Source organism: Falco punctatus (assembly GCF_963210335.1).
Source record: "Falco punctatus genome assembly, chromosome: 1".
Lineage (NCBI taxonomy): Eukaryota > Metazoa > Chordata > Aves > Falconiformes > Falconidae > Falco > Falco punctatus.
Window position 1 is genome coordinate 62,956,929 of NC_137580.1, and position 25,248 is coordinate 62,982,176.

A 25,248-nucleotide genomic window follows, 5' to 3' on the forward strand; every position below is an offset into this window, starting at 1 on the left:
CCTGCTGTGAAAACTTAATGCTCACAGTGATACATACTTAGATTTGTCTGGAACCTTAAATGCGCCTCTCCTCCGGGATGACAGATAAAAGACTGAAATGTGAGCCAGCAAAACTAATGTTAAAACTAGAGAAGTAAGTCTGGACTAAGAACTTGTGAAATCTGTAAAAAAGTTTTCTGATAGGAATGCAAGGACTGCATAGACTTGGAGGAGAACGTATTCCCTGATAGTACAAGCTGTCCTTTTGCAGAGCTCCGGTGTATATGCAGTCTTCCTGGCCCTTTTCTATCCCTTTGGTGCATTGCAAGCTGGATTAATGCAGCTGTTGGACCATATTTGAATCATTATTTTCATTTCTGTGTCAGCTTTGCAAAGAACTTTGCACCTAAGTAGCAGTACAGTGGAGTTTCCTCTTTAGTGTGTTTCTAGTAGTAGTAGTAGAAAAGTTAAGTGGTAAATCTGATTTAGTGCTAGACATGTTATTCCCGCAAATTATAAAGTCATTATATTATTCTCTTTTGAAATTACCTCCTTAAATCTGCTTGTGTCAGTTTCCCAAAGCACTTCATGTCAGTTATATCTTATTTTTTGACCACTGATATGTATATTGGTTATAAAATCCATATCTCATGACTTTTACTCCATGCATATTGTGCTGGCTTTTGTATTAGATTTACACAGTAAATAAAATGAGCTGTGGTTATTCTCTGACCTTGAAGCCACCTGGCACAGTATGGTTTTGATTGCTTATACCATATCCCTGGAACAAGGTGGCTGTATCCAAATTGGCTGTTGAGAATGGTGCTTGAAATTGTGCGAATTCTCAGGCTGCAGCTAGGCAATGGTGTGGCAGCATGCTACAGGCTCTGGGCCAAAATTTATGCCAGAGCTTACACTAGCAGTGTAACGTTGTGGGCAGTTGTCTGCTAGCAGTCATGCCTGCTAATTTAACCTTAAGTTATAACAGATAACATGTGTAGAACTCTGACAGTGGTTTTTTTTAAGGTTACAGTTTGCACAATGGTACATAAATGCTCTTTGATTTCAGCATTCTCTATACAGATAGCAGATGAAGCTGATAGTTCTTTAATTTGGAATATTGGTTATTGCTTGCTGGTATTGTTTATATTTCTTCATTCTTCCTTCGCTTTGAATCTCAGCTGGTTGTTAACGTTTTAAATAAAAGTCTGTGAAGTGTCCAATGGAAGAACTCTTCAGTGTGATACTGATAGACAACGTGTCCCAAAGTAGCAGTTTTTCCATTTGTTGGCTTTATGTTTACAACTTTGAAAATAGTTTGGAAAGAAACCCAGAAATGCACAGAATGGTGCATAAATGTTATGAGCCAAATGCTGAGCATCTGGTTAATTAATTGAGCATTGAAATCTTGACCAGATGGGTTGGTGGGTTTATTCCTTCTTTGCTATTAAATTTGATCCTTGATTGCACTCATGCTTGCATAGTAGTAATTAATATGTTCCATTCTTTTACTCCCAACTTGTAACTATTTTCTGAATGGCAATTGGTACTTTTTTTATGCAGTTATTTTAAGTTAGCTTCATGTTATTCTCTCATATCTGCTTGTTATGTCAGTAATGCCTTCAAAACTGATGCTGGATTCAAACAAAACTAGATTTTCCTCCAGTTTGCCATTTTTTTATCTGCTTGCTCAGGGCACTTCTAATTTTATATTAACAGACAAATTATTCTGTACCATTTGGAATTTCCTCTTTCCTCTTTTGGGATGTGTTTCGATTTTTTGGGGGTTTTTTTGGTTTTCTTTGAACTGAAAGATATGTGGTGGTGTTCTATTACAAGTACTGAAGGGAACAGATATTCATGTATGTGGAAATCCTACCATCTGTTAGAGGTGAGCATGCAATTTGCATTTCATGTTGCAGTTCATGTGTTTCATTGTGATATTTCTTGGTTTATGCTTGCAAGTTATACCACATTTAAAATGTATTTAAGTTTGGGGTTTTTTCCCCCTAAAATAGATGTGAAAGGGCAAAAATAGAGTATCTGATCATGTCCTCATTCATGTCAGTGTAAAACCATTTTTTCATCAGGGATTCAGTCAAGTCTTCCATTGGTATTCATTTCTTTATTTTGTAGCCATATTATCCTTAAATCCTTACCTTTTTCGAGTCAGATTTCCCAAGGCATCCTAAGAATCAGTGAAGGAATTCACCACCCACATTCATGAAGAAAAACACTTGTTCTCCCCAAGTTGTGGTGGGATTGTTGGAACTGGAATACTCTTTATCAGTGGCGTGTAGGGTTTTTTGTTTGGGTTAAGGGGTATTTTTTTGTTTAACACCCTCCACAGCACTGATCTTAGAATCACAGAATCATTTAGGATGGAAAAGACCTTTAAAATCATTGAGTCCAACCATATGTCTTCCTTGCGTTTTCCCAGTGCTACTGTAGTGACTGAGTTCTGTACAGTTGCCTCCCAGCAAAGACTTGTTTCTTTCTTTAAAACTCAAAACCAAAATGAAACTGCAGTAACACATTTCCTGCATAATTTGTTAGAAACATCGGGTGTTTGTTTTTTTTTAATCATGTTATGCATTCCTCTATAGCTTTGAGAAGTATCACATAGAATTAGATTAACATACCACAGTTTATTGGTTCCTCTGATTACAGTAGAGCTGGCGTAGGTGACCCTCAGACATCCCTGTGTGTTTCTATGTAATAATAAGGAAGGTAAATTAACTTGGGGGGGAGTGATTAAAAGAAAATTAAGGGGAGACCATAGAAAAGCTGAGAAAGTGCTACACCGGGTCATAAAATTGTTTTTAAATTGAGACACACAAGGATTAAAATTTTACAGCTATAACAAAAAAACAGCCCAACAGCAAAGGAAAAGAACATGAAAGATTGAAAAAAAAAAAAAAAGATGTCTTTACCCATCATTATTCCCTGTCTTTAATGCCGATTTGTTTTTTAAAAGATCCCCTTCGGAAACTGAGATTTAGCTAAACTTCTAGAGGTCAGGTAATACTGTTATCAGTGAAGAATTTGTTTTGTTGTTTTGTTTTTTTTTTTTTTTTTTAAATGCTTTGTGTAATAGAAACTAAACACTCTTTTGAAAATATCTGAGGTCTGTCTGAGCCCATTAGCTTGTATGTGGGTGGCAGGATACAGCCAGAAAATGATGGGCCTGATTCTGGAACTCTTCTCCTAACCAAGGTCTTGCAGGAAGCAGGAACAATAAGCCCCCTATCTTTTTCTTTGAAATAGACACTAAAGTAGTTTATATAGGCTCATATTTAACCCCTTATTAACAAATAAGGGATTAAATAGGTAAAAGTCAAGGTAATAAGGTATGATTCCTGTAAATGAACTGGTTTTCCATCTGTTTGATCCTTTTCCAGTAGATAAGAATTTTTTCCTATTTTCTGACTTCAAATAAACATAACTCTGATTATATTTTTATTCACTATCCATGCCAATAACATCAGATCAGTCATATAATTAATTTTATAGAAGATTTCATACTAATGTCTTGGCTTTTTAGGAGAAATTTTGACTATTGCTGGAAGAGTAGACTTGGTTCATTTCCCATTTCATTTAGTTCATGGAAATAGATTGTTCTGTGTTGTCTTAAAAAGCAATTTTTTCAGTGTCTTTCAAACAATATAGTGATTTTTGTCTTGAAATATAGGGGATTTTTAGTGCATCGGCCTGTCAAATGATGAAACTTAAATTCTTATGAATTGCGTCTTTTGAGGTTTGAAATCAAATTGTTAAATTGAAAAGTTGCAAGGAAACACTAGGCTGAATTAAGGTATTATTACAGTGAAAATGTTACCAGAGATACTATAATTGTGTGCTGTTCCTGTACTTAAGTTACTATTTCAGTCACAATGCTGCAAAATAGTGAAATATATTTTATCTATATCTGTCAACTCCTACATGCCATAAATCCAGCATTAAAATACTACGATAGTAGCTGAATAGACTTTTGGTAGTGCCTTTTGTAAATGTTCACCAAATAGCTTTAAACAATGGTCTTTAAGTAACTGAAGTTGTCGTAGGCAGTTGTAGGAAAATCTGATTTCAAAAGAGCATTGTTGGAAGGACCATGTTTGAATTAGGTGCTAACCATATCATTTTTTGATAAAAACAGGTAACGGTAACAGACAATGGTATTCCTGCAAAATCAACAGTTGCACGGGTGATTGTGAAGGTCTTAGATGAGAATGACAATAAGCCTCAGTTCTTGCAAAAGTTCTATAAAATCCAACTTCCAGAGCGTGGTAAGCCAGAACGGGAAAGAACTGCCAGGAGAGAGCCAATCTATCGAGTTATTGCTACAGATAAGGATGAAGGCCCCAATGCAGAGATCTCTTACAGCATTGAAGAGGGTGATGAACATGGCAAATTCTTCATTGAACCAAAAACTGGAGTGGTTTCATCAAAGAAATTTTCTGCAGCAAGGGACTATGATATCCTTTCAGTGAGTCAAAATCTTATATATCATAAATATGTGAAGTGTTCTTTTATCTGCGTTCTCATCACTTCTGACTCAGTAGCTGGCAGATGAGTGACTGCAGTATTTGAGGGAAGAAAGCTTCAGCAAATCCCAAGTATTTTTCTGTGTGCTTGTGGTTTGTTTTGTTTCTGAAGGATGATTTCAGATGTTTGTATTGGGAAAGTGAATCAAGAAGCTGTTGTTCTTTTCCAGAACTTGACAGATAATGAACATGATGAAGGAACATAAACAATCAGTTTGACTCTCTTTCAAGAAGAAAGCAAAATAAAAGTGAATTTATGTTAACAGTTTGTGCTTCTATCAGGTGCTGCATACTTTTTCTCCATTGCTGCCCAGATAATGAAGGGCAAGTGGCACTTTGAGAGACACTTAACCTTTCTGGATATATCTCACACAAGCAAATGTGCTTGGAGCTTATTATTACTTTTCCATTTATGTGACATAATGATTTATGTGATCCTGTAACCTAAAAGATGTGTCTGTTTCACAGATTAAAGCTGTAGATAATGGTCGTCCACAAAAATCATCAACAACGCGGCTTCACATAGAATGGATTCCAAAGCCTGTCCCACCCACAGAGCCCATTTATTTTGAGGAAGCATTTTTTTCTTTTACGGTGATGGAAAGTGACCCAGTTGCTCACATGATTGGTGTAATAGCTGTTGAACCTCTTGGAACACCACTTTGGTTTGACATAACGGGTAAGGATGACTTAAGGGCTTTTATTATTAGAAACAAATGAATGGAGTCTGAGATACTGGAGGGCTCATTGCAGCTGGGTTTCTTAATTGCTTATCTAAATAATGCAAGATTTTGGCATTCTTTAGCTGTAGATGCATACTTTTTTCCCTCAGTTTCTTTATAAATCAAAATGACTTGAAATTTTTATCAGTGCCACAATATATCAAAGATGAAAATCACCTTGCAAAACATCTGCTTTGCGACAGTTTTGGTAATGACTTATGAATATTGTTTCAATGGAATTAAAACATAGTCTGTAGAGTAGGGAAAGAGATAAAATGGCAGTTTTCTACAAATCAGGATAGTATACCCAAAGAGAGATTATATTGTTCACGCTGATTTTTTGGCCTCTGAGCTGCTTCTCAATTTGCTGTCCCTTAAATCAGTACTAAAAGGAAAGCTTGCAGTGTTCCTAACCCCAGCAAACTTCTTCCTGTACGTATTCTTACTATGTCACACCTTAGCCTTTACCATTGAAAAGGGAATTTTAATTAGTAATATGAATATACATTGATGCTGTGGTGACAAAATGAGTAGTACTTCTTAATTTTAGACTTAATAGACCTATGAGCACCAGGAATACACAGTGTGTTCATTATATAGCTGATACCGAAAACAAGTTTTGTCGTGTGTTACATGCTTTAGAATCAAGGAGAATAGCACAGCCTTGTTTCAGGAGAGGTATCTTGTAGTGAACCGTTTCTGGTCTTAAGATAGCCCTATGAGATCAGGATTTTTCTACCACATTTGCAAGAGAGAGAAGGATCTTTTTCACCTTGGTTACTGCTGAAAATTTTAGCTAAGATTATGGTGTTAAGTTGCTGGAGAGAGCAGTTTTTGAACTATTTCTTAAAAATTTAGTTATTTTAAAGGTCAGGTTTGCTTTTAGGTGTTTCTTAGGGGATGCTGAGAACAGCAACAATTAAAAATAAAGTTTGTAAAAACTGATACATGTAGCAGGAATATATGTCAAATACTTGAGGGTGTTCTCAGAAAGCTTCCAAGCACATGAGAACAGAGACAACTTTTCCCTAAACGCATGCTTCATGCATGAACAACTTGTGATTATATCATTGCTAATATATTAGATATTTACATACAGGTTTTTAAATGGTTCTTTCTAATGTAGTCTGGAAAAAAATATATCTAGTTCCTGTCCAAATACATCATAGTTGAATAAAAAGTGTTTACATTTAGACAAACCAGGGGGTTAGAGATCTATACAACTGTGTAGAGGGAGTAAAGAGTTCAAGAGACCTTCTTGCATTATCATAGGGGCAAAGCTCTTTGCATCAGGGTATTTTGGAACTGAGGCTGCTCTTTTGCTGTTCTCCCAAACATACACACATATAGACATGAGATAAGAAAAGCAGAAAATATAAAAATAATTTACATGAGCAGGAGAGAGGAGAAGGTTCTGCGTGATGCATTTCAGACAAGGTTATTCAGTCAACAGCAAACAGAAACATCTGTAGACCAAAAAGAGTCCATTAAAAGAAAGGTTAAGAAAGAGGTATTGCCAGAAAAAGGTGAGTGGTTCATGGAGACAGAAGAGTAGATAAAAGAGGCCTCAGAGGTCTTGAGAGTTTCCACGGAGTACAGCAATGGCATTTCCTGGGGTCTTCTATTAGCAAAATTTGTTAATTAAATCGGGGATGTACTTTTCTATACTTTTTAGTTTGCCTGAACCACTGTACACTCCAAACAGTGTGTACAGCTGAATAGTATTCTGATGATAGTATTTTGATTTGCTCCTTCTAAGTGTGCAGCACAGTTTGGACATTTACAGAACTTCTCTTGTGTGCTTAATGCAGAGAATAGACAATATTTTCCTGCTATTTTTAGAAAGATATACAGGAAACTCCAAGGGGAAGGAGGAGAACTTGTCCATGAACTGTAAAATAAACAATTGTATTTTGACTATTTTCTTAGTAAAAGTGTTTGGGAAAGTTTGATATGTGATCATGTTGTGTAGTTATCAACTACTCCTACAGGTGGTCACTTTACTGCCCTCTTTTACTGTTTCTAATAGCATGAATTAATTTGATTGACAGCTTTCCTTTGTGTTCTGTGCTTGCTTTCCATGCTTTCTTTCTTTTTGGCTGAGCCAGGAGACAAGCTTGCTAGTGAAGTATTTTACATCTTTCAGATGGCTTGTGACCTGAACTGTACAGCAGAAGGTATCTGCTGAGATCACATAATTTATTACCAGATTATGAGATCTGAAATGAAAGCGTACATTTATAAAATATTTATTTTATTAACTTCGGAAATCAAAGTGCTCACGGTTGCATTTGTGACAGGTTTGTTTTTGTTTTGTTTTGTCATCATTACATTTATACAGCATCGATTCAGAGCATCCAGTTTTGGCTTTGGCCAAAACTGTTGCTATTACACTCTCAGCGTACCAGATGCAGAAGTTTGGGTTGAGTTCTGCTTCAGTGAATTACCAGATATCACCATTAATACAAAAATTAGGCAAGGCCTTTGTGATTTCCTTGATAAGAAAGAAAAAATTTTGTTAGAGACCTTATGCTTGTATCAGGGAAATTGAATGAGAAGATTCTTAGCCATTCACCCTGCTTTTTCCCTGAATACGGATGTGATGTCATTTAGACATCATCTGAGCCATCTGAAAAAACAGTATCACATGCCAGCTATAAAATAAAAGCTAGAGATTCACTTTCTGAAGCTGACATATTGTGCAAAGCCCATTAAAAAAATCTCATGTCCACCTGTTTATAAAAGAAAAAGCTGCTGCCTTTCATGCTGTCCGGTTTGTATTCATTTGTGTGATTCAGAAACTGCTGCTGGACCAGTAAGAGGAGTTGGCTTTTAGTGAAACTAGAAAAATTACATTATCTTTGTCATTATCAAATATCTTAAATCTAGTGAAGCAGAATCCAGCCCATCTTTCCTAAACTGATATGTCTGTCATGCTATGAAACCTTCTAAAGGTGACATCCTTTTTACATGTGAATGGGGACCCATTTCAGTATTTACTGTTCTTTCTGGATTAAGTATAAATTTGCAACCTTTGGGACTTCACCCTTTTGCTTCTAGCATTGGGTTTTCATGAAAGGTATTTAGTGATTATAAAACATAGCATATAAAAATTCTTTTTTTTAAAAAAAAAAAAGGCACTCAGATGATATCTGAACGCTATCCTTGTAAAATATAATTAGAAAAGCTTATACACATAATTAGAAGAAATTGGTTTGCCATATCTAGGATTGACTTGACCAAAATAAAAATTGATTCTTGCATTTTAAGCAGTTTGTTGAGACGTCTAAAGCAACTGTAAATAAATGGCAGTATTTGTCATTGCTAACAATATTTGGACTTAATGGACACTGTATTCTCATGACAGTCAGCACAGGGTGGCATGATGATGACAAACATTTATGCCAAACATTTAAATGTTTAATTGATCAAGTGTAACTATTGTTCTACATGATTATTTAACTAGTTCAAAGGGTAATTGGAAAGTTTCACAAGGGAAGTTAAGATAATTTGCTTCAGAAAAGGAGCTTAGCCATATTTAAACATTGGGCATTTAAACATTTAGCACCCATCTGAGCCCTGCTTATTTCAGCAGGAGTTAGTGAGTTCTTTAGATACTCAGCACTGAGATGAGCATCCTTTGGAGGTGCTGTAGCTTTTTCAGCCTTATATATAGTCATATACCAGTATAGTAATTTGTACTCTGAGCCAAAAGACACAAATCTGACTTATATGTCTGATATGGAATTTTCATTTATTTTGATACAAGGTATGTTTTTCACTAATAAGCTGAAGATCTGCACAAAATAAGCTATCACATTGAACCTCATAATTCTGCCTCCTACTATTTAGAATCTTTAAATTTTGGTTAAAAACAAACTAGAGAATCTTGCTAAGAATCTACCTGCTAACTATCCATGAGCCAGACAAATCAGCTTTGTCTAAAACTAATCAGTTTTAAATATCTGTAAGCAGCAGCATATCACATTACCAGAAGAAAGCCAAAGGGTTTAAAAGAAGTGTGTATATATAAGTATATGTGTATATAGTTTCACCTTCATTAAGCATCTGAAGACAGAACATGATCATACATGAAAACGTTGAAACAGTGCTGTGTTTTATGATCGTCTTCCTCTCCCAATTTCCTGAACAAGGTGGCAACTATGACAGTCGATTTGATGTGGACAAGGGCACTGGAACTATCATTGTCGCTAGACCTCTTGACGCAGAACAGAAATCAAATTACAACTTGACAGTAGAGGCAACAGATGGAACCAGATCTATCAGCACTCAGGTAATGGTCTTTCCAATGAAGTGCTTACAGTAGAAGGAATTTGTAACTGCGGGGTGGGGAGGGTGTTGCATTTTCTCCTTACCATTTTTTTTCATCCTGGACAATGAATATGGTTTATATAAATTAGGGACTCTGTCTAACGGGTAAGTGGATTCTGGTATTCGTAGAGCCATGTTGTTCAGTGATACTGGTGGAAGGTTGGTGTTAGTGTGCTGTAGTCTGAATCAGCAGCTTTTAAGTTATGTTTCTACATTAGCTGAGTAAATGAAAACAGAAACTAAACCCTTTGTGCATGATTACTCACAAGAAAAGGATTAATACTTATCTGAATTACCTCTCTATCCAGCTCCCCCCAAATCACCAGATATGATTACTTCATTTGAAATTTATAAGATGATCGTTGTGATGTTGTTTGGGGGCAGGGGGGAGGGTGTCCATCCAAGATCTGTGGATGACAAATTGTACAGTGTCCAAGTACCATTTTAAGAAATAGATCTGCTAACATCTCTGTGTGTCTTCCTAAGTACTTTTTTAGCTTCAGTGGACGTAGAGATTGCCAAACACTCTCCAAAAAGCAGCAGTCTCAGACAAAAAATTTTTTTTCAGATTACCTCTCTACTAAGGCTCCATGGTGGTAGCAATTCATTGCCGTTGGACTAATAAGTTTACTTGACAGCACAGCCTTTTCTGGCGTTGCTGGAAATAACTCATAGTAAAGTTAACTCATAGTAAAGTTAAGTTAACTCATAGTAAAGTTAATATAGTAAACTCCTGTTTTTCCCATGTAGTTTCTTTACCTAGCCCAGAATCTGAATATATTTGGAAGTAAGGTTTATGAGGCTGCTATGAATAGAGCCACAAGCCTCGAGGAGCTCCACTTCCAAATAGAAAGGAAAGGATTTATTTACTGATGAAAGACTCTTGGATAAGGACAGTGGTGTGTCTCTGTTACCTACCAGTATCGTTAATCTGCCCCTCAGAAACTCAGAAGAGCAATAAGTGGGTTGCTGCTGTCTTTTCTGTACATGGAAATATGTCTTCCAAACACCATTTCTTGTTGTTTAACTTCTGTGCAATATGTATGTTTTTCTGCTGTCTTTTCTAATGTCTTATATGTTGTCTTCCTTCTTTCAACCAGAGAGAAAGGTGTTTCTTGTCGATGTTTAGGATTTAAACCGGAATCTTTATTGATGTCTGGAGTCTTGATAGGTCAAATAGACTAAATTTTATAGTAGAAGATTAGCAGTTTCCTTTGAGAGCTGCCTTTTCCTTCAGTGATGACAACTGTGAGTGATATTCTAGACCATGAATCTCCAAACCTTGACAACCTATCTTCCAGGCAGAATTTGCTACTATCACAGCCATGGTGCCATTTCTTCTGGTGCTGATAACCACCATAAAAGCACTGGAGAATCCTGCTGTAAATCTATTGCCTAGTTGTAGTAAAAATATAGAGCAGATTAATTTATGCTAATTACAGAATTCTGGATAGAAGACATGAATTAGTTTGAAGGGGGGAAAAAAAAAAAAAAAAAAAAAAAAAAAAGAAACCTAAAAACCTAAATCCAACTTGAAGAGAATTCCTTTCACCAGGGAAGTCAGAAAGACACCAAGAAGCTTTCCACTCACACTTCCCCTCCTTCCAAGAATGCAGTCCAAAATGCCACCATGTGGAGTGTCATGGGTAGCCCGGCGACTAGGAAAGGCTGAATATGGGCTCTTGATGACTGCAGATACTCTATCCAGTGCAGCTGCTTATGTAGCTGAATTTATTGCAGGCATCCTGAGCTGTCACAGTTGAACCATAACCTGCTTTGCCTTCCGGAACAGCCAAGAATTGTAAGGTCACAAAAATACTTTCACCCACACCCCTTCTTTCCTCTGGGTTATGTGATTCATTTAGTTGTTCTTGGAAATGTATAGTGTACCTTTTGTCCAATTTCTTTAAATGAATTTGTTGTTTTAGCATTTTGTAAAGCAGAGTGTGCATTATAAACATTAACCATAGCAGTCCTCTGCAGAAGAATTGGAGTAGTAGTCTCAAATTTATTATCTCTGTGACTGTTTTTTGTATGATTTTCTTTCATGTCTTGCCTTTCCTCTCTCTGCTAGAGTTGGCAAGAGCAGAGTTTGTGGTTTCTTTTACAAACAAGCACAGAGCTTTCCTTTGCATTGTCTTTCTTTTTCTCCTGCTTCTGGGATAAGTTACACTGTTGCTGCCTGAGTCTTATGTTACTGAAGTGTATAGACGGAGGAGTATAGATTAATTCAGACTCTGCAACTGCTGGTGCATGAACAGACTCCTGATTTGAACTGATTCTCTTACCTCCCCCGTAACCCCTGGCCCACCCAAATGGACTACTCTGTTAAGGTAGTATTCAGGACTATCATTAAGAAGATGCATTTCAGATGAAACTTCAGGGGAATTAAAAATGTTGATCAGAGGGTGATTTATGGCTGCTAGCGTGTCAATTCCATTACTGCTGAAATAATGATGAAAGTTTGAGTGTTGATGTGTTGTTGGACTCTTCTAAGAGCTTATAAACAGTTAAAATGGAGTGACAGGCAAAAGAAATGCTGAATACTGAGTGCATACATTAGCAACAACAATATGCCATACATGCTTTTAGCTTACAAATTAATTACTGTAAACATTGTTAAATTGTTTACTGTACTTCCAGACCTTGATTAACTGCATATTAAGTAATGTTACATTTAATTTGAAAAAGGAAGAGACATTTTCAAGACATTAGGGAGGGGGACAAGAAACGAAAATCTTTTTGTGTAAAATGAGTATATTGAATCTGACTTTAAACTAGAAGGCATTTGCTGGCCTCAGGCTATTAACATCTGTAAATCATTTAATTCTTTCAGGACTTCAGTTAAAAAAAAAAGTTAAAATAGCTTTTTTGAAAAATACAGCAGTAGTAGGCGTGGAGGCTATTAGAATTTTGCATGCATCTAGATGCCAAATGCATGATGCAAAACAAGGACAAACAAATTCCCGGCCTACAGTACTGGTGTTTGAAAGATGGTGTTAGAGATGACTAGTGTCACACTAGGAAGGAATATAAAAACAAAAAAAAAAATCTATGTACTTATGTTTTTGTTTTATAATGTTTTGGCCTGCAGTAGAAAAGGTTATTTACAGGCTGTAAGTAGCAATATATGAAGTATTGAGTTGCTTTTGAAGGGAAAACAAAAAGAAAGAAAAAAAAATCCTGTTTCTAGCTATAGCCACTTCCAGTTGTTGCTATGTCTGTCAGGTTTTCTTCACTGGAAGTATTATTTAAGATGGTTTAAAGCTAATTGTAGCATTTTACATATCACTGTGCTAGTGCAGAATATTTAATCTTGATTTATGCAAAATTTATATGGGTATTATGCTCTGGGAATGAAGGATAGAATATTCTTCATTGATTAAATGTGCATTTTTCCTTGCGATCATCACACTGCTCCACAGAGACATTTTAGAACTGGTATGCGGTTGTATTGTCTCTGGATAATATAACTTCTTGTTTATGGAAATTATTATAAACACATCAGTGTAATTATAAATGGAGAGAGGAGGAGATTTTAAACTCCACATAGAATCAGCAAATGAAAAATTAGATTAAAACAATCCAAAGGAACATCACGTTTAAACATTCCACACTGAGTGTGTTTTGTCAATGGCACATAACTCCTCTGTAACTTACTAGCAATCAATGCATTCCTATGTAAATGTAGGTTTTGCCTGTCAAATAATTAATAGATTTCCAGTGCTTCCCTTAAATAATCCTGGGCTGCTTTTCTCTTTGTCTGTATACCCAGGTTATATCTGTGAATAGAGGGCAGTTGTGCAACACAGCCCATGCATAGCTTTGCAAAATGAGCCATTTCTTTAGTTCCACACCATTTTGTTTCAGAGATCACATTATGGTCTAGTAATGTCAAACTTTTCTATAGTGTGCCTCTTTAATATGCAGCTTCTTTCTTTAAGAGATAATCACAGACTGGTCAGGGTTGGAAGGTACCTCTGGAGATTGTCTAGTCCACCCCCCTGCTAACACAGGTTTACCTAAAGCAGCTTGCACAGAATCGTGTCCAGGCAGGTTTTGAATGTCTCCAGAGAAGGAGACTCCACAGCCTGTCTGGGGAGCCTGTTCCAGTGTACCATCACCCTCAAAATAAAGAATATATTAGTGTATTTCATTTGAAATTAATCTTATAATGTCACTGTGAAATGCGCAATAGCTGATTTTATTGTATTGGATGTGTTACTTTGGAATAACACAAGCTTTTCATGTGTTTTGTTCTCAGGCACGTGAACCCATAGTTTTCTGTGCATGCCTTTAAAATGGCACTCGTCATTATTACTTCAGGTGCCTTTCATTTAATTTGAAGACCTTAACAGTTCACATGAAAATTTGCTCCTCTTACATTTTAAAGGAAATTGCACATCTAGCACCTGTCACTTAGCATCAGTAAGAATTCCTGTCTTGAAAGTAGGGTTTCCTTAGTACATTTATTTAGTGGTTTAGGTTGGAAGGAGCCCCTGGCATTCATCTAGTAAAAACTCTTACTCAAAGTAGAGCAAACTGCAAAGTTGAATCAAGTTGTTCAGGGCCTTGTCAGGTTCTAAGTGCCTTTTAGTTCCCCATTGATTTTAATGGCCCTTCACTGGGTTTATTTCAGTTTGTCAAAGGTCTGGTTTGGACTGCAAGGCCCAAAACTGTAGTGGATCTACAGTCCCACCAGTGAGTGTCTAATAGAAGGAAATAATTCTTTTCCCCATAACTGCTGCTCCCCTTACTAAAGCAGCACGGCATACCTGCAGTTAGCCAAGTTACTAAAAGGGTGCCATTTGATTCACGTTACGCTTGTCCGCCCAAATCTGCGGAGGAGTGTAAAGTAACATCAGTGAGTAAGGAATGAATCCTAAAGTATCTACTTAGAACACCTTTCACTTGAGTCTGGGATAAACTTTACATTTAAAATGATTGCACTAATAGATCAAATTGTATATTTGTAGTTGTGTGTGCCGGTGCGGAGAAAAACTGCATGCCTGAGTCAGTCATTTGACAACTAATAGAATACCTGAGCAAGCCACTCATAGTGACTGAGTCTTTACGTGTATTCTTTAGTAATATTTTTTCTTAATAATTCATATTTAATAGTGCTATGCATTTTGAGGAACTATCTGCTTAGCCCAACAGTACCTTTTTGGAGGATGTCTCCTTATGTGTTTAGCAGTAAGGTCAATTTAACCGCTTCATGAGCTAATACCAGAGGAAGTTAATGCTAAGTCCTGAGGGTATGATCAACAGATCAGTTCTCGGTTAAGCTGGTTTATTGGCTATGTGGTTAGTTTTGCAGTTACCAATGTTGGTTTCAGAGTCACTACATTCCTGGAATTTACCTTTGTACTTTGCACCATTTTTTGTGGTGCTCCATTCTAGAAAAATTGGTTTTCTGTATCCATTTTGTAGTACCTTCAGCACAGGTGGCCATGTCTTCCACTCCAAAGATTCATCTAACACAATTGCTCTGCTCTGGGATTGCTTTCTTTCTTATTTCTGATGTTACCTAAGTTTCTGTATTTCCGGGGGGGGGTGGAGGGGGAGGGGAATAAACCTGAACTTAAATAGCAATTTTGATTTAAATTCATCAAATTTGACACTTTATCTTTTTACTTACTGTTTTTCTGAGTCAATTTAAAATCTCTTGGGGATGGGAATTGAATAAAAAAATTTACATGCTAATTTTTAAAGCATAGTATCCATTAATCTGGTGTTGTAATTGTATGTGGTCTATTCTCCTTTTATTTATAAAAACATATTTGTATAGTTTAGTTCATATTGAGCGTTGGGGGGTTCCGCCTTTTTTTTTTAAGTTGTTTGCTGTCTTCATTTGGTTTAATTTTTCATTTTCCTGATCACCAATGTTCAGTGAGCAGGTGTTTTTACTAAAATGCCATGTAAGTGACTGTAGTGGACCCTTCCATATTTCTTCTTCCAAGGTGCATTAAAATGTATTTTACTTACACAGAATTTTAAAGGAAACCAACTGTGCTTGTGTGACTTTAATTGCATCCTCTCTGATCATGACAATCTAAAAAATACCACATATTTAAGGTCATGTTCTTTCCATTGTTGCTGTTCATTTTTCAGTTGAATTTGTTAGTGAATGTATTTAAATACTTGACTTAATGTGTATCCTGGGTCACCTACCGTTAATTTTTCTCCCCACTGAAAATCAATGTTTATTCCAACTCCTTGTTTCTTTTCTTTCGGTTTCTAATCCATGACAAAAACAAACTCCATAGTCTCCATAGCAATATCCTGCAAGAGATTTTATCAATGTGCCAAAATAGTAGTTTATTTCCTATTTCTTCCATTTTCCAAGAAATCTAATAAATTGTGGGAGGCAGCGTTTTCCTCTGCAGTGAAAGATTGTGTTTATTGTAACAGACCATTTCAAACACTGAAAAACTACCTATGTTTATGAATATTTCCCTAAATGTACTGTGTTTTGGATTATGGCTCAGTGACCTGTAATGCCTAGGACTACAGCTACTAAAAAAGTCTGAGGCTTGTGTGTGTGGCTGTGGACAGCAACATGTGTGCCCATACCTACATGTGCCTCCCCTCCCTGCCCTGACTTGTGGTCTGGAGGTGGAGCTCAGTATAATTACCTTGTTGCAAGTTTTAACAAAAGAATAATGTCAGATTCTAGTTTTGCAAGGGCGAAGCTGAGGAAATTTCCTCTTCCTGTAGCAGCATACATGGCATTTCCTTATTATTTACCACAAAGAGGATTCATCTCATCTAGTTTTTATGACATGCAGTTTGGTACCTTGTCCAAATTTACATCTCCAGACTCCACCAGGTATCAGTGGAAAGCAATAAGTATATTCAGAGAGCAACTCAACCAACTTATGATATCATCAGTAGTTATTTTAAACACCTGTTGATGGCACAACTAACTTATTTAAAGCAGCTAACCTTTGGGTGGCTAAAAGTGTGGCTGTATGTGCAGCACACAATGAACTTGTATTTGGCCATGTGTTCTTGGAGCTTTGCTGTCCACCTGCCAACGTCTCAGCATTACTGTTACTCATCTGATGTTATCACTGTTGAAGGAACAGGATGGTGGCTGAGTGTCTTATGCCTTTTATACAAGAGTTAGATGCTGTGTAAGTCAAGTGGGTGCGCAGGGATCTTGTGTGGTTTCAGTAAACATTATTACTCAGATGAAGAGAACATTGCCTGCATAGCACATAGGTGAAGCCAGCTGAACTTCTGTAGGAAAGTGCAATTTGAAGTATCTATGTTAATTTAACTTCAGAGAAATTGTGTTGGTGAACAGTTACCTATGCTGAGATTGTGCTACATTGCTGAAGAAGAGCAAGCAATACCTGTGATTCTTCAAAGTAATGTACTTCAGTAGGAATTCCACCACTTTTCCATTCTTGCCTAGACTTGGGAGTGTAAGGAGTTGAAAGAGGGTTGTTTCTATGTGAGGGTGAGGAGGGATACAGTGCATCCACTGCCTTGGAGAATATTGCTTAAAATAAAAAGGATTTTTACCCACCCTGAGGTCCATATTGAGAATTTTTTGTATTTTTTTTTTAATTCCAGAATTACCAAGGATTATTTTTTTTGTCTTGCTTTAGACAAAAATCATTCCCTTTAAGATATTTTACCTAAGGCATTTTTGATAGTATAGATTTCTGGTTTGACTTTGAGGAATGTGAGGCAGACTTGGTTTAGTGAGATCCTTCTTCCCCACACTTCTTAGATCTTTCCCCGTCCCTGGGGGGGGGGGGGGGGGGGGGGGAGTTGTCTTGAGGAGGAATTATTTCAGTATTATGGTCTGATTTATAATGAAATGTCATCTTTTCATCTCTGTTTCCCAAATGTCATCAATGTATTCCTTTTCCTATTGTATCATTTCAGGTGTACATCAAAGTTATAGACACAAATAATCATAGGCCTCAGTTTTCTGCTTCAAAGTATGAAGTTGTTATACCTGAAGACACCATACCAGAGACAGAAATTCTGCAAGTCAGTGCCACAGACAGAGATGAGAAGAATAAATTGATTTACACTATGCAGGGCAGCACTGATCCCATCAGTCTTAAAAAATTTCGTCTGGACCCTGCAACTGGCTCTCTTTATACTTCAGAAAAATTGGATCATGAGACCATGAACCAACATATCCTTACAGTAATGGTAAATAAATACAAAATTTCTTCTGTAGACAGTAACTAATGGATCTTTTTTTATGTCTTTTTAATTTGTCCCCTTAATTTAGACATGTATTTTTATGTTTAATATGTATGCAGTCTTTGTCTCTGTGACTGGTACAGATTGAACCTTGAATTATTACTAATATTTGGTGAACTACTGAAATAACAGTGCTAATTACTAGTAATATGCTAACTGTTTCAGGTTCGAGATCAAGATGTTCCTGTAAAGCGCAACTATGCTAGAATCATCATTAATGTTAGTGACACAAATGATCATGCTCCATGGTTCACCAGCTCTTCCTATGAAGGACGAGTGTATGAGTCAGCAGCTGTTGGATCAGCAGTACTCCAGGTTACAGCATTAGATAAGGACAAAGGAAAAAATGCAGAAATTGTGTACTCTATTGAATCAGGTATATTGACTTTCTCACATCTTCAGTTTACTTTGAAACAGTGCTTGCTAATACTTTGTTTCAACTGTAGACACGTAAAGCAACAGCTATAAAAAAAAGAAGTGTATGTGTTGTATTCTGTTTGATTTATTTACAGTACAGCTTCAGCATTTAAAAGAAAACCACAATGACAAATACTCATCTCCCTCCCTTAGCTGTTTATGTTATCCTTCAGCTACATTTGGAACATTTTACTTACAGCAGAAAAGAAAGCTACCTTTAAAACCTTAGGAGGGGGGTGTTCTTTAGAAGTTACAGAAGCATTACATTTCAGATCTTAAAGCATTAGATTTTGATAACATAAGTGGAATTTTATGGCATATGCAAAGCAAGAATTTGGTGAAAACAGTAAGAGCCTGAGACAAGTGCTTTTGTATTTAGCACAGTGTGAAGGAAAGGAACTAAAAAATAACGTAGAAATATCCATATAGTTAACCACTAAATAGTCCCAGTTTTTAAGTTAAACTTTCAGATAGACGTAGCAAGCAAGGGGTTGTTTTGCATGGTTCCCTCTGGCTGATTTTAGATAGTGGGACTACTGTTCTAGCTCGAGAAAATGTGTAAGACATTATTTAATAGTTGGTCAATTTGACATTAAAGGTCCTTTCAGAGTGCAGGCTAGAGAAGAATGTTAGGTACTGCTGCTTATTTTTAACATCAGAGTATCTTTCTGAACTTGCCTATTAACAGTGCAATTCAAATCATGGCGATTTTGAGTAATATGAAAACAGTATAACTTGGATGGAGTTCACTTACCAGATGGAAGTGAGTTTTGGTTCAGTCCATTAAGTCTAGATACAAGCCTGCCATTACCAAGGTCCTGAACTATTTAGGCACTATGACTCGGGTGGAGTGGGGGGTGGGGGTAGGTATTTAAATTTCATTGCCTATGTGCAGTACTACTTTAAAGGTAAACAATAATTTAAAATAAATGTCCCAGTAATAAGCGTGAGAAACTAGATACTGAAGAGAACAGTAGGTAAAAAGTTAATCAGTTACTGTTGCATGCCAGTTGATAGGTGCAAATGCGTTTTTATTTTACATAAGTTGCTTTGTGAAGCATAGGAATTGTTTACTGTAAATATCTTCCATTTCTTCCCCCAAAGTGTTGTTTCTATATGAAAACACACTTTAATACTGTATTAAAACATAGCTGTGATTATGATACTCTGAAAAATTTATTGAAGTGTCTTGTAAGTTGCTTGAGATATATGTTTTCTGTTATTTGTAGAAATATGACCTTTTTACTAAACAGGACACTAATGCCCATGAAACTTTTCTTTTGCCTTTCTCATTTCAGTAGTGCTTGTTTTACAAATGCCAAAGCATGGCAAGAAAAAAAATGTGTGTGCATGTGCTGTCCAGAATGAAATTACATCCTGTTCTCTTCCTTTCTGCTAGCTTTTTGTACAAGTAAATATAAGACATGTAAGGTTTGTTTTACAGAACTGTGTTCTACTGGGAGGTTAAAGCTTTATGAGTGACGTTCAAAGCATATGGAAGGAACATTCCTTAAATGCTTGTAATGGCTGCTTAGATTTGTAATGGGATATTCTAAGAATGCCACTGTGTTTAGAGCCTCCACTAAAAAATAAAAAACCCAAACAAAAAAAACAAAAAAAAAATCCCTTCTTGCCTACTTGTGTGCATAACTCAGAAGTTCTTAATGAATTTTTTCCATACTGAGAACATGGCTTTAATATTGTAATTTTTTTAAGGAAGTAAAATGTTAAATCTTACTATATTAGTACATGAGCTGAATATTGTATGCAGTGTAGTTCAGCTATATATTTGAAAATATAAAGAAAACGAGTGTTTATCAAACAGCAGCTGGTAATCTTCAGCAGGTAGTACATTTTTCTAATACTCTCACAGGGAATAACTTGCCTATGTATTAATAGGAAGTTAGGATAGAGAGAACTATTGGTCCATTTCAGAAAGATTAATTTTAAAGCAGTGATTTAAACAATACTTGCATAACCAATTAAGATTCACAAGTGTGAAATCATTAAAACACTTCTTTTCAAAGCAATCTAATTATTTTAAATCATAAAATCGAACTTGTATTCCTCCAGTCTTAACTTCTGAATATAATTTTCTTCCAGCTTCAGTAAATGTTTAAGTTGACTTAAACAGGAACTAAATGACAAATATAATTTGAAGAAAATACATAATTTATAATGTTGAAACTTGCAAAAAAACTTGTTATCCTTTTAAAGTTTCTTATTGGAAAATGACACATATTTTTGCATTTATTTTCAAGGCTTGGGTGGCATTGCTAACTATGTTTTATGCAATGTTTCCACAAGTAACGTTAGAATTAGTGCTAACACTTGGTTACAGAAAACTTTCCAGAGAGGCTAACAAGTGTTTGTTAAACAAAACTAAGAAACTTTAATATTCTCTGTGTTCTTGCTACGTGACCTCTTTTAGTATATAGCTAAATAAGCAATCATCCTTTAAGTTCTTTATGCCTTTCTTAATTACTTCTCTTTTTCTTCACAGGGAATATTGGAAACTCCTTCTTTATAGATCCCATTTTGGGTACGATTAAAATTGCGAAGGAATTAGATCGTAGTAACCAGGAAGAATACAACCTGATGGTAAAAGCTACAGACAAAGGAGATCCTCCAATGAGTGAACTGACCTCTGTGCATATATTTGTTACGGTTTCTGATAATGCCTCACCAAAATTCACAGCAAAGGAATATTCTACAGAAATCAGTGAAAGTGCCAGCATTGGCAGTTTTGTTGGAATGGTTACAGCATACAGTCAGTCTTCTGTAGTTTATGAAATAAAAGATGGTAATGTAGGCGATGCCTTTGCTATCAACCCGAACTCAGGTGTCATTGTTTCTCAGAAGACACTAGATTTTGAAACTTTTCCTATTTACACTCTAACTGTGCAAGGAACAAACATGGCTGGCTTGTCCACTAATGCAACCGTTTTGGTACACCTTCGAGATGAGAATGACAATACACCAGTTTTTTTGCAGGCTGAATATACAGGACTCATCAGTGAATCAGCTTCAATTAACAGTGTGGTTCTGACTGAAAAGAATGTCCCATTAGTAATTCGAGCTACAGATGCTGATAAAGAATATAATGCTTTGCTTGTTTATCAAATTGTTGAACCATCTGTCCACAAGTATTTTGCCATTGATTCTAGCACTGGTGCCATTCGGACGGTAATGAGTCTGGACTACGAGGAGACAAATATTTTCCACTTTTCAGTGCAAGTACATGATAAGGGGATACCACGTTTATATGCAGAATATGCAGCTAATGTTACTATTTATGTAATTGACATCAATGATTGCCCTCCTGTGTTTTCAAAAGAGTTATATGAGACATCCATTTTGGTTCCAACCTATAAAGGCGTGAAAGTCATCAGCGTAAATGCCACTGATGCAGATTCAGGAATTTTTCCACAATTAATTTATTCCATTATTGAAGGCAACATTGGAGAAAAATTTTCAATAAACCCTAAGACTGGAGATATAACTGTACAAAATACAACTCAATTAAGAAGCAGATATGAATTAACAGTGAGAGCATCTGATGGTAGATTTGCAAGCACTGCATCTGTAAAAATTAATGTGAAAGAAAGCAAAGCAAGCCAGCTGAAGTTCACACAGAGTTCTTACTCTGCAACAGTGCAGGAGAATTCCACAGAGGCAAAAACAATAGCTGTTGTTACTGCTATAGGGAATCAAATAAATGAGCCTTTGTTTTACCATATTCTGAATCCAGACAGCAGATTTAAAATAAGCCCCACTTCAGGAGTCCTTTCAACAACAGGAATACCATTTGATCGTGAACAGCAAGAATCTTTTGATGTGGTCATAGAAGTGACAGAGGAATATAAGCCATCAGTTGTTGCACACATTGTAGTTAAAGTCACAGTAGAAGATGTAAATGATAATGCTCCATTTTTTGTCAATCTTCCATATTATGCTGTTGTTAAAGTAGACTCTGAAGTAGGCCATGTTATTCAACGTGTCACTGCAGTAGATAAAGATACAGGCAGAAATGGAGAGGTGCATTACTATCTCAAAGAACATCATGAATATTTCCAAATTGATCCCGATGGTGAAATCTCATTGAAGAAGAAGTTTGAACCAGACACACTAAATAAGGAGCATCTGGTCACAGTAGTAGCAAAAGATGGAGGGGACCCTGCTTTTTCTGCTGAAGTTATAGTCCCAATTACAGTTATGAGTAAAGCTATGCCAGTTTTTGAAAAGCCTTTCTACAGTGCAGAGATACCAGAAAACATTCACCTCCATAGTCCTGTGGTACATGTACAAGCGAACAGCCCAGAAGGACTTAAGGTGCTTTACAGCATCACAGATGGGGATCCTTTCAATCAGTTCACTATCAACTTCAACACTGGAGTTATAAATGTTGTTAGCCCTCTTGACTTTGAGTCTCATCCAGCCTACAAACTGAGTATTCGAGCAACAGATTCCCTAACTGGGGCACACGCTGATGTGTTTGTAGACATAATTGTGGAAGACATCAATGATAATCCTCCTGTGTTTACAGAGCAGTCTTACACTGCAACCCTTTCTGAGGCATCTGTCACTGGAACATCTGTTGTACAAGTGAGCGCTACAGATGCTGATTCTGGAACGAACCGGGGGATTTCCTATCACTTGGTTGAGGATAATAGTGAAAGTCATGACTACTTCCATATAGATAGCAGCACGGGACTCATTGTTACAGCAAGAACTTTGGACTATGAACAAATTAAACAACACAAATTGCTAATAAGGGCTGTAGATGGTGGTATGCTGCCCTTGAGCAGTGATACTGTTGTAACTGTTGATGTAACTGATCTCAACGATAACCCCCCTCTCTTTAACCAATTACTTTATGAAGCTAAAATTAGTGAACTGGCTCCCCGAGGGCATTTTGTGACATGTGTGCAAGCCTCAGATGCAGATACTTCAGATGTTGACAAGCTAGAATACTCCATTCTGACAGGCAATGATCTAAAGAATTTTGTAATTGATAGTAAAACTGGCATTATCACCACCTCAAACCTACGCAGACAGACACTGAAATCACATTATAATCTTAATGTGTCTGTTTCTGATGGGGTCTTCAGAAGCTCAGCTCAAGTCCATATAACTGTAACCAGTGCCAATATGCACAGTCCTGTTTTCAGCCAGAACGAATATGAGGTTGAACTAGCAGAAAATGCTCCGTTGCATACTTTGGTGACTGAAGTTAAAGCAACAGATGAAGATTCTGGTACATATGGCCACATCACTTATCACATTGTGAATGACTTCGCCAAAGACAGATTTTACACAAATGAGAGAGGGCAGATATTTACCTCCGAAAAGCTTGACCGTGAAACACAGGCAGAAAAAGTAATTGCCATTAGTTTAATGGCCAAAGATTCAGGAGGAAAAGTTGCTTTCTGTACTGTTAATGTAATACTTACAGATGACAATGATAATGCTCCTCAATTCCGAGCAACAGAATATGAAGTAAATATTGGGTCTGATGTTCCGCGGGGTACTTCCGTCATTAAAATCTGGGCATCTGATGCTGATGAGGGTACAAATGCAGACATCACATATGCTATTGAAGCAGAATCTGAAAATGTTAAAGAGAATTTAGAAATTGATTCACTGTCGGGTATAATTACTACAAGAGAAAGCTTAATTGGTTTAGAAAATGAGTTTCTGACCTTCTTTGTTAGAGCAGTCGATGGTGGATCCCCAAAAAAAGAGTCAGTTGTTCCTGTCTATGCTAGAATACTCCCACCAGAAGTGCCTCTTCCAAAATTTTCAGAGCCATTTTATTCCTACATGGTTTCTGAGGACATTCCAATTGGGACTGAGATAGATGTTATCAAAGCAGAGCATAATCAGACTTTAGTATATAGTCTGATTAAAGGGAGCACTCTGGAAAGCAATAAAGATGATTTTTTTGTGATCGACCGACAGACTGGACAGTTGAAACTTCAGAAGAATCTTGATCATGAAACAACTAAATGGTACCAGTTCTCAGTTCAAGCACAGTATGCAAATGAAGATTATAGTGTTGTTTCCTCAGTAGAGGTAAGCATTCAGGTAAAAGATGCAAATGATAACAAACCGGTTTTGGAGTCCAATCCGTATGAAGCATTCATCGTAGAAAACATGCCAGCTGGAACAAGAGTCATCCAGGTTAAAGGAACTGACTTAGATTCCGGACTCAATGGGCAGGTTACTTACAGCTTGGATCCTTCTCAAGAACTAGACGTTATAGAGTCTTTTGCCATAAACATGGAAACTGGCTGGGTTACCACTCTCAAAGAACTTGATCATGAGAAACGAGACAAATACAAAATTACAGTGGTTGCATCTGATCGGGGTGAAAAAATTCAACTGTCTTCTATGGCTGTGGTTGAAGTTACTGTTACAGATGTGAATGACAATCCTCCACGCTTTACTGCAGAGATATATAAAGGAACAGTCAGTGAGGATGACCCTCCTGGTGGGGTGATTGCTATCTTGAGTACAACTGATGCTGATACAGAAGAAGCCAATAGACAAGTCTTTTATTACATTACAGGTAAATCTTTTGGGGTAATGTCAGTATAATCATTTGAGTGGTCCTGGAATGATATAACTTCAGCTTTCAAATTATTTAAAAGTATTTGAAACCATAAAGCTGCAAAGAAAGAATGTGTGGGTTTTAATATGAATAATAAAAACTTCAGGGGAAAAAGAAAGTTTTAGAAAACAGGTCTATGGCTTTATGTTTCATGTGCACCTTGCTTAAAATGTTTTCCTATGTTTATTATTTACTTATGTCTCAAATTTTATTTAAAAAGTATAATTAACTTAAATTAGTGAGGTGGGTAAAGAACAAACAAAAGACATTTCACAAAATAATAGACTATTAATTTCCAATGGAGTATTGTATTGGTTTTGTTGTTTAGCATATGTCTTGGTATGATGTTATTTATAATACTACCTAAATTTCTTCATTTATTTTTAAAGATTGTTGGCTGCAGTAAATG

At 36.5% G+C, this 25,248-nt stretch overlaps 1 protein-coding gene across 5 annotated transcripts in view; it reads left to right on the forward strand.

Annotated features, from left to right (window-relative positions):
• Positions 1-25,248, forward strand: part of FAT1 (FAT atypical cadherin 1) — a 112,235-nt gene that overhangs the window by 58,437 nt on the left and 28,550 nt on the right. For all 5 annotated transcript variants that reach the window (XM_080378605.1, XM_080378606.1, XM_080378602.1 and 2 more), the window contains exons 5-10: positions 4,136-4,465; positions 4,992-5,202; positions 9,400-9,539; positions 17,480-17,755; positions 17,975-18,185; positions 20,730-24,797. In XM_080378605.1, coding sequence (XP_080234731.1) covers positions 4,136-4,465; positions 4,992-5,202; positions 9,400-9,539; positions 17,480-17,755; positions 17,975-18,185; positions 20,730-24,797 — 5,236 coding nt within the window. The remainder of the gene's footprint in view (positions 1-4,135; positions 4,466-4,991; positions 5,203-9,399; positions 9,540-17,479; positions 17,756-17,974; positions 18,186-20,729; positions 24,798-25,248) is intronic.